Here is a 16,726-nt window from a genome sequence, read left to right as displayed (position 1 = left end):
ATCTCCTCTCTGCAGTCCACACACCCTGTGTCTCCTGAGATCAGCCAGACCAGCCGTAACAGGACAGCAGCTCCAGGTGCCCACTCAGAACCAGCCCGCAGAGGAGGTGCCTGTGCAAAGAGCCCTGGCCAGCCAGGCAAGTCCTGCTGCCCTCTACACTCACCTCGGACCCTCAGGACAGCAGAGGATGAGACGCCCTCAGCCTCCACAGTGATCTGGCCCGCGTCCTCCAGCACCAGGCCCGAGATAGTCAGGCTGTGACTGGCGCCACTCTGTGATATGGCAAACTTCTCGCTGGGCTGTAGCAGGGCACCGTCCCGGAACCACACGACTGCTGCATCACTGGGGGACACCACACACTGGAAGGTGGCCTTGCAGCCCTCCTCCGCGACCACGGCGCTCAGCCCAGACACAAACTTCACCACTCGGGGTACTGCAGACAGGAGCACTGCTTAAGAGGCTGGAGCGCAGGACCAGCAGAGCCCCCACACTGCAGGAGTGCCAAAGGCCACCTCCTCCAGGAAGTTGCCCTGGATAGGAACACCCGACCCCTTACATACCACTGACAGTGAGCTGCGCACTGGTGTGGTCATCACGGCTCTCGCATACGTACTCTCCCGCGTCCTCTGCGCGCAGCTCCAACACAGTGAGCAAGCGCACAGGCCCCTCGGCCACCATCTGGAAGCGCTTGCCCACCTGAAGCTGCGTGCTGCCACGGCGCCACACCACCTCTGCACACGCTGAGCTCAGCTCACAGGCCAGTGTCACCGTGCCGCCCAGCTCACCGCGCACAGGCTCCAGCGGCCGACAGAACTTGGCGGCCACCTCTGTGGGCACAAAGGGGACATCAGCCAGGTTCCTAACAGATCAGACTTGAGCCCCAGCTTTGCCCCTGCCCAGCACTGGGACAGAGGGGTCTGGAGGAGTCCCCGCCCCGTGCCCGGCTCACCTTCCACCTGCACTGGGAAGTCCTGCCCCTCTGCGCCCACACGGCAGCTGTAGACGGCACTGTCCAGCACCTGAGCGCCATGCACGGTCAGGGTGTGGGTGTCCCCCTGGCTGGCTGTCTCGTGCCGCTTGCTGCGGCGAATCTCCACACCATCCTTAAGCCAGGTCACCGTGGCCACAGAGGGTGTGGCCAGCGTGGCAGTCAGGACGATGTCTTCATGCTCCTTGACCACCAGAGGCTCCCTGCGGCAGGGTCTCTCTGAAATTTGGGGCTCCGGCCCTGGGTAGAGGTCAGTTGGCATGAGAGGGACCCTGGCATCCCTGGACCGGCCCTGCTCCCCTTCAGGGCCACCCTAATGCCACCTGGCACCCCTGATACCCATTGCTCTTCAAGGATGGCCCAGTGCAGTCCTGAGCACCATCAACCACCATCCAGAATCCCAGGGGCCATACAGTGTGGCCATCAGCTCCAGGTGAAGCGGATTTGCCACCCCAAAGCACTGACCTGCCACGTGCAGGTGGAAGGAGAGCATCTGGCCCGCCGCCTCACAGCTGTACTCCCCAGCGTCTGCCTGGCCCACCTGCTGCACCACTAGCCTCCGTGTGCAGCCCTCGGCCTCCATGTGCACTTTCGAGCTGGAGCTCAGCTTCTTCCCATCCTTGTACCACGTCACCTCCATCTGGCCCTGGGCCACCACACAGCTCAGTGTGGCGCTGGCCCCCGCCTCCGCCTGCACCACCCTGCATGTCGGCTGCTCCTTGGCAAACACCACCTTGGGCTCTGGGGATGGACAAAGAGGGATGTAGGGTTAGAGGCTCCAGAGCAGACGCAGCCCATGTGTTAGACCAGCGACAGCCAGGTGGGGCTGTCCATCATTGAGCAGTGCACCGTGACACACAGAGCTCCCCCCAGCACTACCAGAGCCAAAGGTCTAAGAGTGCATGTTGGCAACACCACCATCATGTCCCTTGGGAACAGGATGCGGTCCCTTCCCCGCCCCGGTCTTCCAGGGCCCTGGGGCCCTCACCCATCGCCAGCCCTCCCCACCACATGGGGCCACAGGCAGCAGGACATGAAGGGTCAGGAGGGATGGACCAGCAACCTGGGCTGGCCCAGAGGCAGCAGAGTGTCGGGCAGGGCCACCGGAAAGAGGGTGCCAAGCTGAGTGTGGTCTGTTGTCCCTGGCTCAGGGACAGGGTGGAAGGGGTTGGATGTCAGAAAGACAGGTGGACACATGGTGATGACCAAGGGGCCCAGCACAGGCTTACAGACATCTAGGGCCCACAGCACAGAGACAAGCCCCCCACCACCCAGGACACACTCTCCAGTCACTGCAGGGCCCTCCCATAGCCCAGCACCCACAGAGGAGTCAGCAGATCACATTAGACCAACCCAGACCCCAGACCCCCACCCCAAGGACATCACACCACTGTCCCCACCACCCAGACAGAGGTCATCACATCTGACTACACCTGGACCCCAGACCCCTGAGGACATCACGCTACTGTCCCTACCACCCAGACAGGGGTCCTCACATGAGACCAGACCCCCACCCCAAGGACATCATGCTACTGTCCCTACCACCCCCAGCTCAGCCACTGCAGGGCACACACCATGGTCAACTCAGTCCATGGGCCTGCTCTGGTCTCATGACATAAGGACACTGGCCTGAGAGCCGCTGGGGAGAGCTGGGGACACAGATTCTAAGGCCTACAGAGAGGGAAGGTGCCAGGGCCCACAGCACCTTGGGCCACCCAAACATGTCCTTGTAGTTTCACACCTGACACTTAGGATCACCTCTATTTCACCTAACCCTGGCACCCACCAGCCACATGTAGGTGGAAGGAGAGCCGCTGGCCCCCAGCCTCGCAGCTGTACTCCCCGGCATCCGCCTGGTCTGCCTCCTGCACCACCAGCCTCCGTGTGCAGCCCACGGCCTCCACACGCACTTTCGAGCTGGAGCTCAGCTTCTTCCTGTCCTTGTACCACATCACCTCCGTCTGGGCTTGGGCCACCTCGCAGCTCAGCATGGTACTGGTCCCTGCCTCAGCCTGCACCTCCCTGTGTGCCGGCTGCTCCTTGGCAAACACCACCTTGGGCTCTGGGAATGGACAAGGAAGGACACATGAGGTCAAAGATACAGCCTAGGTCAGGAAGACCACCCTAGGGTAGGAGGGCCCGGATGAGGAAGTAGGAGAAACATAACCTTCCCCAGGCTCTGCACTGGCTGTGTGGCCAGGAGAAGCCCTGCCGCCTCGCCTCACAAGAATCACAGTTTGTCTATCCACTGTGCACGGCACCATAGGCTATCACAGGTGGGGCAGCTATGACAAACCCTCCATGCATAAGCACCTCCAGGGCAGGGACTGGGGTGTCTTCACATGTGGCTCTTCTTCAAGCATGTATGGGGCTTTAAATCCACTTGTCATTTTTCAACCTCGCATCTCCCAAAACCACATTTGTTTGGATTTTGACTGAGACTGAATAAGTTTCATTCTTCCATGACTTTTATCCACTTTAGATCTTTACTGTCTCTCAAAAGTGTTTCACAGCTTCCCCCCCAGAGCCTCTGGACATCTTTTATTAGACTGGAATCATAAACATGATGCCTTTGAGGCATCTGTCAATCTTTTATGTTTTCGTTTTCCAACTGCTTGCTGCTAGTCTACATGTATGGAAGTTTCTTCACATAGATCTTGCAAGGGTTGATCTTTCTCAACTCTCTAATAATTTATCTTCTGGGTAAACCATATATTCCGTCAGTTCACCTTTTTCTAAGTTTTACACCTTTTGTTTTACTTTCCTCCTAACTGTGTGTCCAATGTTGGATGGAAGTGCTGACCCCTGGCTTCCTCATGCTGTCCCTGGCTCAGAGGCAAAGCTTACACAGTCTCCCTTTGTGATTTTTGTGTAATACCCTGTGTCAAATTAAGAAAAAAAATTTTTTATTTATACTTTGTTAAGAATTTTATGGCACGATGGATGCTAAATTTTGCTAGACATTTCTTCTGAATGTATGAGGTTAAATTTTTATCAAATATGGTCCTTTATTCAGAGTTTAAGATAATTACATTGTTTTAAAATTTCAATCACATAATATCATGATTTTAAAATATTTTAACATGAAACCAGCCCTCATTCCTAGACTATGAATTTCATCATAGTGTATGATCGTCTTGATGTATTGCTGAATTCAATTTACTAATATTTTGTTGAAAAAATTGGCCATGATATCCATAATTGTTTGATCTACAATACGCAAACTTCCTATTTTCTGGCCAGATTTTAATCATGGCATTAAGCTATCTGCATATAATGAGTTAGAGGGTATATCTTCCTTTTTCCATTCTCCAGAAGAATTTCCATGAACATGGAAGAATTTCTGGCCAGAATGTTTGGAAGAATTTCTCAATAGGGCCACATGGTTTAGATATTGTTTGATAAGAAGATTTTTTGCTACCGGTTCTAGTTTTTACTAGGTTGTAGTAACTGCAGATAACTTCGGTAACAGTAGATAACTGCATATAGGTTATCTGTTTCTTAAGTCTGTTTTTGGTTTCTAGAAATTATATAATTTAACACTTTTCAAATTTACTTGCAGTGAGTATTTTTGGTATCTACACATCTGTAAGCCATTTTAGACATACATAACACCAACTGTTATGTGGCAGCACTCAGGGCTCAGGGTTGGAGTTTGAAGTTAAACTCTAACAAACAACAGGAAAGTAAAGATCGTTCTCAGACTTCCTATGAATCAGCCAGAGAGGGCAGGCACAGGACTTGTCAAGGAAACAGGATGATGTAAATATGGCTTCCCCAGTCAGCAGCTGCTACCACCGTAACTTAATTCTACCAGTGTGTGACTGTGCCATAAGCTACTTATTCCTATCACTTTTAAATCTATCCAAAGGGGAATTCGGACACAGAACATTTTAACATAATGCAAAAGGAAACTGAGATTGGCTTCCAAAACGGAATTCCAGTGTCGTGTGTGCACCTGCCAATGCGCTGCTCTTTACTCATTTTGCACACACTAACGCTGTGGATCTGGGTTTTAATGAAGACTCATACAGGGCTTCTACATCCACGGGGAAGGACAGAGGTGTGTCCCAGAACACTGAAAACTTTGGGAACCCAGTGTTCAGTATTGATATAATTCCAAATAACACTGTGTGGCTGGAATTTCCCTACACCCTGGCTCAACGAATTCAAATCTCTTTGCACAGGGAGAGCCCTCACATGGGGCCAGATGAGGCCGTGCAGGGACTGCAGGAGCATCCCCGAGGGAGGGATGTCTGGCCTACCACCAGCTCATGCATTAGATAGGACCAGAGTCCTGGACACTTCGGGACATCAGTGGTTTGGAGAAGGTACTGGGAAAATGTGACCCAGCATGTCTGCATGGAAACACCACCCAACATGGACAAGGAGGGCTCTGACCCTTCTGTTCACCCCCTTCCCACTAGGAAGCCCAGCTCCACCACAGGCATAAAAGTAGGAGGTGAGAGGATGGGAGAAGTTGAGGGATGGAGTCTAATGGAAAGCACACTGAGTCAGCAGTGGTTCTACTCCAGTCACAGCAACAGCTCCAAACAGGGCTCACTCAGCATCCCCAAAGTACTGACCTGTCACGTGCAGGTGGAAGGAGAGCCGCTGACCCCCAGCCTCGCAGCTGTATTCCCCAGCCTCTGTCTGGCCCACCTGCTGCACCACCAGCCTCCGTGTGCAGCCCACGGCTTCCACGCGCACTTTCGAGCTGGAGCTCAGCTTCTTCTCGTCCTTGTACCATGTCACCTCCGTCTGGGCCTGGGCCACCTCGCAGCTCAGGGTGGCACTGGCCCCCACCTCAGCCTGCAGCTCCCTGTGCGCCGGCTGCTCCTTGGCAAACACCACCTTGGGCTCTGGGGATGGACAAGGAGGGACACACAAGATCAAAGATACTGCCCAGGTCAGGAAGACCACCCTAGGGTAGGAGGGTCTGGATGAGAAAGTAGGAGAAACAGAACCTTCCCAAGCTCTGCACTGGTAGTGTGGCCAGGAGAAATCCCACCACCTCCCAGCACAAGAATCACAGTTTCTCCATCCACTCTGCACGGTGCCATGGGCTGTCCCAGGTGGGACAGCAGTGACAGACTCCGTGCACGAGCTCCTCCAGTGCAGGGACTGGGGTCCTGATGCCTGCACAGCTCCCTTCACGGATATACCAGTGTCTCCCCACGGGACTGCAGGACATGTCCTCACCGCAGGGCCCCAGAATACTGACGTTCCCAGTCCTGCCACTGTCAGGAGGGTCAGCGTTGGCCTCTGCGGGGAAGGCCTGGGCTTTGTCATGCATTGCCTGGTGACAAGCAAGGTGGATCCCTTTCCACCACTTCTGGTCGTTACATCAGCTCTTCTGGGGTGTCACTCTTCAGGCTTCTGTCCAATTTTCAATAGCCTTTTCTGTCTTTTCCTTCCTTATTTTTAGGAACTCTTTATATATTTTAAATGCTAGCAAATGATAACTGTGTATTTGTAAACATCTTACCCATGTCCTTGACCTGCCCTTTCACTCTCAAATGATGTCTTGACAAATTAAAGTTGTAGTTTTAATGTAGTTAAATATACCATTGTTCCACTCTGTAGTTTTAAGAAATCTTTCCTTTCCCTGAAGTTTTCAGCAATCTATGTTATCATCTAGGGGTTTTATGGTTTTACCTTTTATACTCTGTGGCCTCCTCCCTGGAACTTATTTTTTAGTGTGAAATAAGTTACTAGTCTACATTTTTATAAGGTTAAAAAATCAAAGAACCATTTTTTTTTTTTCAGAATATCATCATTTCTCCACTGCCTGTGCAGGTGTGAAGGTTAAAAAAAAAACACACACAAAACACAAAAACAAAAAAACAAGAAACAATAAAAGGGAGAATCCAGGTATTTGGGTCTGATCATGAGCTCACAATTCTGTCCCTTTGGTCTGACAACTGTCCTTGTGTTGTGCCTGGCTGTCTCCATTCCTGCAGCTGATTGGTTCTTAATATCTGGTAGACAAATGCTCAAAAGTGGCTCTTCAAGAGTGTGTTACTCCACTTGGCCTTCAGAATCTGCTTCTCAAACTTCACCTCCCCAAAGAAAAACATTTGCTTGAGTTTTGACTGGGTGTGAACATATTTGAGTCTTCCATGGGTTTCTATGGGTTTCTATCTATTTATTTAGGTCTTCTTACTGTCTGCCAAAAATGTTTCACAATGGCCAGGCACAGTGGCTCACACCTGTAATCCCAGCACTTTGGGAGGCTGAGGTGGGAGGATTGCTTGAGTTTGAGCCCAAACTGGGCAAAATAGTGAGACCCTGTCGCTACCAAAAAAAATTCCTAAAAATTAGCTGGGCATGGTGGTGCATGGCCTATAGTCTCATCAAGTCAGAAGGCCAAGGTGGGAGGATCTCTTGAGCCCACCCAGGAGGTCGAGGCTGCAGTGAGCCATGATTGTACCACTGAACTCCACTCTGGGTGACAGAGTGAGATCCTGACTCAAAAACAAAAATATTTGACAATTTTCCTCCACTGAGATATTAAACATCTTTACTATACTTGATGCTTTTCATGCTCTTGTAAATCTTTTAAAATTTCACCTTACAACTGTGTTGCTAGTGTGTGTGTGTATGTGTACATACATGCATATATACGTGTATTCTGCATGTTGAATGTCTATGTGATGTTTCTCAACTCTCATATTATTTGTTATTACTTATTATTTATCTTATTATTTATCTCTCTATCTTTTGGATTTTCTGAATTGACACTCATGTCATCTGTGAATCCCACTTAGGTTTTTCTCCAAGTGTTATACCTTTTCTTTTCCTTTCCTCCTTCCTCTGCTGTACAGTGCTGAATGGAAGTGGGGATGGTTGGTTTCCATGTGCTGATTCCTATCTCAAAGGCAAAGCTTTCAAGGTGCTCTTTAAATATGCAGTTACCTGGTGTTTTCTGCAGTACCATTGACCAAATTAAAGAAGGACACTTTATAATTTGTTAAAAATTTCATGGCATGAATTGATGCTGAATTTTATCAAATATTACTTCTAAACTTTAATATTAAATTTGATCAAACACTGTACTCTGTATTTATTAAGATCACATAACTTTTTCATTGCATCCAATTACATCATCCTTTATATAGATTTGCATGTTTCTAAAACTAAACCAGCCTTGCATTCTGGGACTACATCCTTCCTTAGAGGGTCTTGAGAGATAGCTAAATTCAGTTTGCTAATATTTTTTCTTGATATCCATAATGGATTGGTCTAAAATTTTAATTCTTGTTAACATTCCTTGTCATATTTTGATATCCATATTATATTTCTTATTTTTCTTTTTTTTCTTTTTTGAGACAAGAGTCTCAATCTGTTGACCTAGCTGGAGTGCAGTGGCGCCATTATAGTTCACTGTAACTTCAACCTCCTGGGCTCAAGCAGTCCTCCCACCTCAGCCTCCCAAGCAGCTAGGACTTACAGGCACCCACTACAACACCCAGCTAATTTTTAAATTGTTTTTCAGAGACAGGGTTTTGCAGTGTTGCCCAGGCTGATCTCGAACTCCTGAGCTCAAGTGATCCTTCTACCTTGGCCTCCCAGAGTGTTGAGATTACAGGCATGAGCCACTGCCCTAAGCTATATCATGTTTCTACAAGACTATCTGGAGAGTATATCTGCTTTTCTGTTCCCTAGTAGAAGAATCTGTATGAACATAGAATAATTTATTTCCTAAATATTTAGTATAATTTAGCAGTAAAGCCACCAGGCTTATGTCTTTTGCTATGAGCAGATGGTTTTCATGGTTCCATTTTTTTAAGTTTCTAGGACTACTAGATTTATCTATTTCTCTTTGTGTCACTTTTGATATATTTCTAGGAACTGGCCAAATTGTCAATATTTTTCAAATTTATTACTACAAAATTTATTACCACAAATGTATTTCTATAAAATAATTTGTCATATTCTCTTAAAATTTGACAAACATACAGAGTGAGGTTTTGGGTGTATATACACCCCCCAAACCACTCTATGCTGATGCAGTAACAAACTGTTATATGGTGGCACCTAGAGGTCAGTGTAGGATCTACAGCCGGGGTTACTAAGACTATCTTAGTGAAAGGAAAATAAATTTGTTTCTCAGACTTCTCTATGAAGCAGCCATGGAGGCTCAAACACGTAACCATTAGGAAATTCTATAAAATAAATACACATAACAAACAGAGGCTGCTACGAAGGGAACTCGCCTTTGACAAAGTGTGGTGGTGTCGCCTACTCTACTTATTCTTTTCTATTTCTGAATCAAACTACAAGGAGAACACTGACACCAAATACTCCAACTGAGGACAAAAAGAAAACATGCTTTGTCTTAGAAACAGTATTCTAAGCCCATGGATGCGCTGCACAGGCACGTCTCCACTGGGGCACCACTCCTTACGATTCACACAATCATAGCAAGTCAGGGATCTACATTTTGTAACATATGGGAAGAGGGAAGAGTGTCTCTCCTCCTCTAAAACTATGATAAGCCAAATTTTCGTTTTGGGAAAATTCCAAGGACAATCTGGTGACTGAAAACTCCCATTATCTTGTTTGAATGAAATGGAGGCAGCTCCCCTTCCCCTGGTGAGAGCCCTACACTCTGTGGGGTGAGGATGCGGGAGCTGCCAGACATCCAACAACAGCACATTCACCTCTGTGCATGTGACAGACGCCGGGTTCACCTCAACCCCCAGCTCCAGGGGCAGTGAGAATCCTTGGACACCAAGAAAACCAGGAAGGTGCCCGCAGGTGTGACTGAGAACTACCAAGTACAAACACGTCTCCCGTTTTGCAAGAACAGGCCCTCTCCCACCCAGGCACACCCCTCCCTTGGCCCAGCCACAGGGGTGGAGATGGGAGTGGGAGGATAGCCCAAGACATGAAGGCTGAAGGGAAGTGCACAGAGATATGCTAGGACTAGGAGCCAGAACCACCATCACCTCTGAAGAGGCTCCTAGGGCCCCCAAAGCACTGACCTGCCACGTGCAGGCGGAAGGAGAGCCGCTGACCCCCGGCCTCGCAGCTGTACTCCCCAGCGTCTGCCTGGCCCGCCTGCTGTACCACCAGCCTCCGTGTACAGCCCACGGCCTCCATTCGCACTTTCGAGCTGGAGCTCAGTTTCTTCCCATCCTTGTACCACGTCACCTCTGTCTGGGCTTGGGCCATCTCGCAGCTCAGCGTGGCACTGGTCCCCAACTCGGCCTGCACCTCTCTGCGCACTGGCTGCTCCTTGGCAAACACTGCCTTGGGCTCTGGGGAAGGCAAGGATGCACAGGGTGACCACCACCATCTAGATCAGGAAGGCAGCACTGGGGAGAGAAGGCCTGGGCAGGGAGGCGGGAGGGAGACAACTTCCCCAGCCTCAGGCTCTGCACTGGCCGTGTGGTCGGGAGAAGCCCCACCACCTCCCAGCACAAGGAACACAGTTTCTCCTTCCATTCTGCATGGCGCCATGGGCTGTCCCAGGCAGGGCTGCCATGACAGATCCTCCAGGGCAGAGACTAGGGTCCTGACACCTGCACAGCTCCCCTCATGGATGTGCCACGGTCTCCCCAGGGGACTGTGCAGGGCATGTCCTCACCCCGGGGCCCCAGAGTCTGAGACTCCCACTCCTGCCACTGTCAGGAGGGTCAGCTCTAGCCGCTGAAGAGAGGGCCTGGGCCTCCTGTGGCTTCCTGGGTCCCTGTCAGGAGGACTGTCAAGCTGAGTGCCTTCTGATGGTTTGGGGACGGAGTCTTCGCTCTTCTGTGGTGTCACTGTTAAAGTGTCTTGCCCAATTTTCTTTTCTTTTTTGAGACAGGGTCTCACCCTGTCACCCATGCTGGAGTGCATTGGTGTGATCATAGCCCACTGCAGGTTCAATCCTTAGGCTCAAGACATCCTCCCACCTCGGCCTCCCAAGGAGCCTGAGCCTATAGGCATGCATCACTATGCCTAGCTCTTTTATTTTTTATTTTCTAGAGGCAGGGTCTTGCTATGTTGCCCAGACTGTTCTCAAATTCCAGGGCTCAAGCACTCCTCCTGCCTTGGCCTCCCAAAGCGTTTGGGTTACAGGCATGAGCCACCACGCCCAACCCCAATTTTCAGTAGCACTGTCTTTTACATATTTATTTTTAGGAACTTCATATACTTAAAAGCTATGTATGTTACAAACATCTTCTCCATCTCTGTGCCTTGCCCTTTCACTCCTGTATGAAGGTTCTCTGATGAAATAAAGTGATCAGTTTTATTGCAGGCAAATAATCATTCATCCTGTGTGCCTAGTGCATTCATGTTCTGTTCAAAACATCTTCTATTACCCAGAGGTCACCAGATAATCTATATTATCTATATTATCTGGTAAGAGCTGTTCTACCCACACATTGAGTTGATTTCTTGTATGGGGAGGTAGACACCCAATTTTATTTTATTTTTGCGAACAGTTAATTGTCTTAGCACCATTTGTGAAAAGATCACCCTTCCTCTACATCTCCTCCTAGCACCAGGGTAAAAAATAAAGAAAGGGAGGAGGAATCTGGTTCCATCAAAGCTGTTTTGAGCTCAGTATTCAATTATTTTGGTCTGTTGATCTCTTTCTGCCTTTGGGTCCAGGTATCTGGATCACCACTGCTTTAGAGGACACCCCGCTGTCTGGTACAGCAAAGGCCCTCACACTGTGTTCTTCAAGGGTAGCTTGGCTCTGCTTGGCCTTTGCTATGCGCTTGTCAGTATTCTCTCACCCAACAGAACTACGGTTGACTGGGATTTATACTTTCAGGTCTTCCACAGCCTTCTAACCATTTATTGAGATCTTTTTTACTGTCTCTCAACAATGTTTAATAATTCCACCCCCCCCCCCCCACAAACCATCTAAATATCTTTTGTTAGGCTTGCAATTGGTAACTACAAGACTTTGGATGGTACTGGAAATCTCTTAAAACGTTATTTTCCATCTACTTGTTTCTGGTACATAGATCTAGAAGTGTTTTCTGTATATTGATTTTTTTATGTGATAACCATTCCCAAATGTCTTACTAATAATTAGGGGTTTTTTGACTTTCTAAATTAATAACCATATCGTCTGTGAGGTGCATGTTTTATTTTCCAAGTTTTACACCTTGTACTTTCTTCCTCCTCTGTCTGCTATACAGTGTTGGAAGAAGTGGTGATGGATGGAGTCCTTGTCCTGTTTCCAATCTCAAAGGCGACACTTTCAAGGTTTCATGTTTGTGTAATGTTAGCTTGTTTTCTTTATACTATTGCTTATGAAATTAAGGAAAAATGTTTTTATTTAGAGTTTGTTAAGAATTGTATGACATGAATTGATGCTAAATTTTTCCAAATTTTTTTTGCATATTTATGATGTTATATTTTATCCAATGCTTTTAGTCTCCTTATTGGGGTAATCACATTAGTTTTTCTTTCCATCTATTAATGTCATATTTTGTACTGATTTTCAAATGTTTCTCATGTTAAACCAGCCTTGCATTACTGGACTATGACTTTTGTCATTGTGTGTTATCCTCTTGATAAATTGCTGAATTCAGGGTGCTAATATTTAGTTTAAGATAATGAGCCTTGACACTAATAAGAGATTGGCCAATTTTAATTCTTCATATTCACCCTGTCAGAGTTTGGTATTAATGATATTTACCTACATAAAACGAGATAGAGCACTGAGGTCCTTTTTCAATACTCTAGAGGAATGTCTATGAACATGGAATAATTTCTTTCTATAATATTTGGTACAGTTTACAGTAGAGCACTGGGGTAATCTTCTATGAGAAGATTATTTGTTGCATTTCTATAAAAGGTTATAGGACTGTTCAACTTACCTATTTCTACTTTTGATACAGTTTTGAAGAAATTGATCAATTTGCCAAAACTTTTCAAATTTACTTGCATAAATAATAGGGCTGGGCATGGTGACTCACCCCGTAATTAGAGCACTTTGGGAGGCCAAGACAGGTGGATCACCTGAGGTCAGGAGCTCAACATAATGGTCAACATAATGAAACCTTGTTTCTGCTAAAAATACAAAAAAATTAGCCAGGCATGGTGGTGCGCGCCTGTAGTCCCAGCTACTCTGGAGGCTAAGGCAGGAGAATCACTCGAACCCAGGAGGCGGAGGTTACAGTGAGCCAAGATCGCACCACTGCACTCCAGCCTGGGTGACAGAGCGAGACTCCATCTCAAAATAATAATGGCATGTTCTCACATAACAACATTTCAAGTACCTACAAAGTGGGGTTTCTGGCATCTATACACCCCCACAAACTCCTAGATGCTGATGTGACATCAGTGTTAAGTGTCAGTACCTATGAACAAGTGTGTGACTGCACTCCATCTCCATCCAACAAAAGACTCTCTTACTAAAGGAAAATAAAGCTGGTTCTCAGATTTCTCTATCAACTAGCTATGAATTATTAGAACGGTATGAAACACATACTGCTTTATCTGTCAGTGGCTGCTGTGTAGTAATTCATCTTTAAAATGTGTGTTGATGTAGCTTGATTTGTTTATTCCTCTTCAGTTTTAAATATACAAAATTAAACTAAGGGAAGTTCAGTCACAGAATGTTCTGACATAAGAGCAAATGAAAACAATATATACTTTCAGAAGATAATTCCAAACCTCACAGTGGTGTATCGCAGTCCAGATCCACCAATTCCCAGCTCTGTATTTATTCTGTAGGCAGTATAATAACAACAAGCCGGGTGTAGTGACTCAGACCCGTAATCCCAACAGTTTGAGAGGCCAAGGCAGGTGGATTGCTTGAAGCCAGAAATTTGAGACCAGCCTGACCAGCATGATGAAACCCCATCTCCACTGAAAATACAAAAATTAGCCAGGTGTGGTGGCAGGCGCCTGTAATCTCGGCTACTTGGGAGGGTCAGGCAGGAGAATTGCTTGATCATCAGGCATTAGATCATCAGGCATGCTCCTTGGCAAACACTGCCTTGGGCTCTGGGGAAGGCAGGGATGCACAGTGTGACTACCACCATCTAGGTCAGGAAGGCAGGCACTGGGGAGAGAAGGCCTGGAAGGTGAGGTGCGAGGGACAGATGCTCTCCAGGCTCTACACCACCGCCTACCAGCACAAGGAACGCAGTTTCTCCATTCGTTCTGCATGGAGGATCTGTCACACCCCCAGGGCACCCTGCAGAACAGTAGCATGTTCCTGTGGTCCCTGCTGCTTGGGAGGCTGGTCTCGAATGCCTGAGCTCAAGCCATCCTTCTGCCTCAGCCTCTCAAAGTGCTGGGATTACAGGTATGAGTCACTGTGCCAGGCCTGATGCTAAATTTTATCAAAGAGCTGTTCAGAATTTATGATGTTAAATTTTATCAAACTTTTCTTCTGCATTTATTCAGATAATCATATTGTTTTTCTCTTTCAATCTGTTTGACATTTTCTGATGTTTTGAATATTGAACCAGTATAGCATTTCTAAATTATGCCTTTTATCATAGTGCATTTTCCTTCTGACATACTGATTATACCACTTTGAAAATATATTGTTGAAGCATTGGCCTGCATATCCATAATGATTGGCCTGTAATTTCAAATCTTTATACTGTTCTTATCATAATTGGTATCTATGTTATGCCATCCACATAAAACAGATTCAAGAGTGTATCTTCTCATTCTATACTCTGAAAGGATCTCTAAGAACATGAAATAATTTGTTTTGAGGATATCTGGTATAATTTATCAGTAGATCCATTGGGCTTAGATCTTCTATAAAAATATTTGTATCACTGGTTCCACTTAATTAAAAGCTATAGGACTATCTGAGTTGTCTGTTTCTTCCCATGTAACTTTTTCATATAGTTTTCTCTAAGAAATTGGCAATTCTCCAAAACTTATAAAATGTATTACCATTAATTTATCACACTCTCTTAACACAATATTTTAGAAAGCTACATAGTGGGCTTTTTTGGTATCTATACACAAGTACAAATGACTATATACTGATAGAATGCCAAGCTCTCAAGGGTTGGCATTTGGGAGTCAATGTAGTACCACAACCTTTTTCTCTCTGACATTTAGCCTGGTTTTTTGTTGTTGTTGTTGTTTTTGTTTTTATTTTATTTTTCCAGAACAGGGCCTCACTCTGTCGCCCAGGCTGGAGTGCAGTGGTGTGATCATGGCACACTGCAGCCTGGAATTCCTGGGCCCAAGTGATCTTCCTGCCTCAGCCTCCTGAATAGCTAGGACTACAGGCATGTGCCACTTCATCCAGCTAATTTTTGTATTTTTTGTAGAGACGAGGTCTTGCTATAGCGCCTAATTTGGTCTCAAACTGCTGGGATCAGGCAATCCTCCTGCCTCGACCTCCCAAAGAGCTGGGACTACAACAGTCTTGAGCCACTATGCCCAGGCCAGACTCTCTTAACAAAATATATACATATCTTAGGTGTGCTGAGATAGCTTAAGCTCTTTCTTCCTTTCCACTGCTAAATTCATAAATCAGACTCCAAGGGGGAATTCTGACTCAGAACGTTGTAACTAGAGACAAAAGGAAAGCCAGATTACCCTTAAGAAGAGCACTTGGGATAGTTTGCTAAGAATGATGGTTTCCAGCTGCATCCATGTCCCTACAAAGGACAGAAAACCAAACACCACATGTTCTCACTCATAGGTGGGAACTGAACAATGAGATCACTTGGACTCGGGAAGGGGAACATCACACATCGGGGCCTATCATGGGGAGGGGGGAGGGGGGAGGGATTGCATTGGGAGTTATACCTGATATAAATGATGAATTGATGGGTGCTGACGAGTTGATGGGTGCAGCACACCAACATGGCACAAGTATACATATGGAACAAACCTGCACGTTATGCACATGTACCCTAGAACTTAAAGTATAATAAAAAAAAAAAAAAAAAAAAAAAGAAGAGCACTTGGAATCTCGCAATTGTATCCCAGGGGCACGGTCACCAGCCCTCTGGGCTGGGATTTTTTGCACAGACACTGCAAGAAAACAAGGACCGAGATTTTGCTACATATGGGTTCACAGTGAGCTTCTAAAGCTTCTAGGTCCATGAAAAAAAAGGAAAGAGTCTCCTGGGACACCAAAAGCTTTGATGCTCCTAAGTTCAGTCTGGAGAGAATTCCAAGTGGGACTGCTTGGGCAGAATTTCCCCTTATGTGGTTCATATGAATTCAAAATGTCTCGCATGGGCTAGAAGCCCCACATGGTGCTGAAGGGAGGCAGGAGGGAGATACTGGATGATAGAAAGGACACCCCACTTTCCCAGGGGAGGTACGTGGTCCACCTCAGACCACAGGGCCAGACAGCGCCAGGGGCCTGTTTGGGGGTTTGGGGTAGGGGCTCAGCGTGATGAGGCTGCACTGCATGGGAACGCCGCTCCAAGTGCACCACAGGGCCTGGTCCTCCCTGTACTCTCCCATCCGGCCAAGCCTGGCCCAGCCACGGGCATGAAACTGGGAAGTGAGGGCATGGAGAAGTAGAGAGGTGGAGTCTCATGGAAAAGGCACTGGGGGCCGTGAAGTCCATCAGCCAGTCTCATCATCATCTCCACACAAGGTCACTCTCCATCCCCCAGAGTACTGACCTGCCACGTGCAGGTAGAAGGAGAGCCGCTGGCTCCCTGCCTCGCAGCTGTACTCCCCAGCATCTGCCTGACCTGCCTGCTGCACCACCAGCCTCCGTGTGCAGCCCACGGCCTCCACATGCACTTTCGAGCTGGAGCTCAGCTTCCTCCCGTCCTTGTACCA

General features: G+C 47.4%; 1 protein-coding gene across 1 annotated transcript in view; it reads right to left on the bottom strand.

Annotated features, from left to right (window-relative positions):
* The window catches only part of OBSCN (obscurin, cytoskeletal calmodulin and titin-interacting RhoGEF), a 174,429-nt gene that overhangs the window by 100,085 nt on the left and 57,618 nt on the right, over nucleotides 1-16,726 (bottom strand). Inside the window, exons 14-20 of the mRNA XM_031935294.1 lie at nucleotides 9,979-10,254; nucleotides 5,575-5,850; nucleotides 2,775-3,050; nucleotides 1,454-1,729; nucleotides 950-1,228; nucleotides 561-827; nucleotides 164-433 (exon numbers count right to left, since the gene is read on the bottom strand). Coding sequence (XP_031791154.1) covers nucleotides 164-433; nucleotides 561-827; nucleotides 950-1,228; nucleotides 1,454-1,729; nucleotides 2,775-3,050; nucleotides 5,575-5,850; nucleotides 9,979-10,254 — 1,920 coding nt within the window. The remainder of the gene's footprint in view (nucleotides 1-163; nucleotides 434-560; nucleotides 828-949; nucleotides 1,229-1,453; nucleotides 1,730-2,774; nucleotides 3,051-5,574; nucleotides 5,851-9,978; nucleotides 10,255-16,726) is intronic.

This window comes from Piliocolobus tephrosceles, chromosome 1, assembly GCF_002776525.5.
Source record: "Piliocolobus tephrosceles isolate RC106 chromosome 1, ASM277652v3, whole genome shotgun sequence".
In the NCBI taxonomy this organism is placed as follows: Eukaryota; Metazoa; Chordata; class Mammalia; order Primates; family Cercopithecidae; genus Piliocolobus; species Piliocolobus tephrosceles.
The sequence above is the reverse complement of the archived record's forward strand: the minus strand, read 5'-3'. Positions and strand labels throughout refer to the sequence as shown.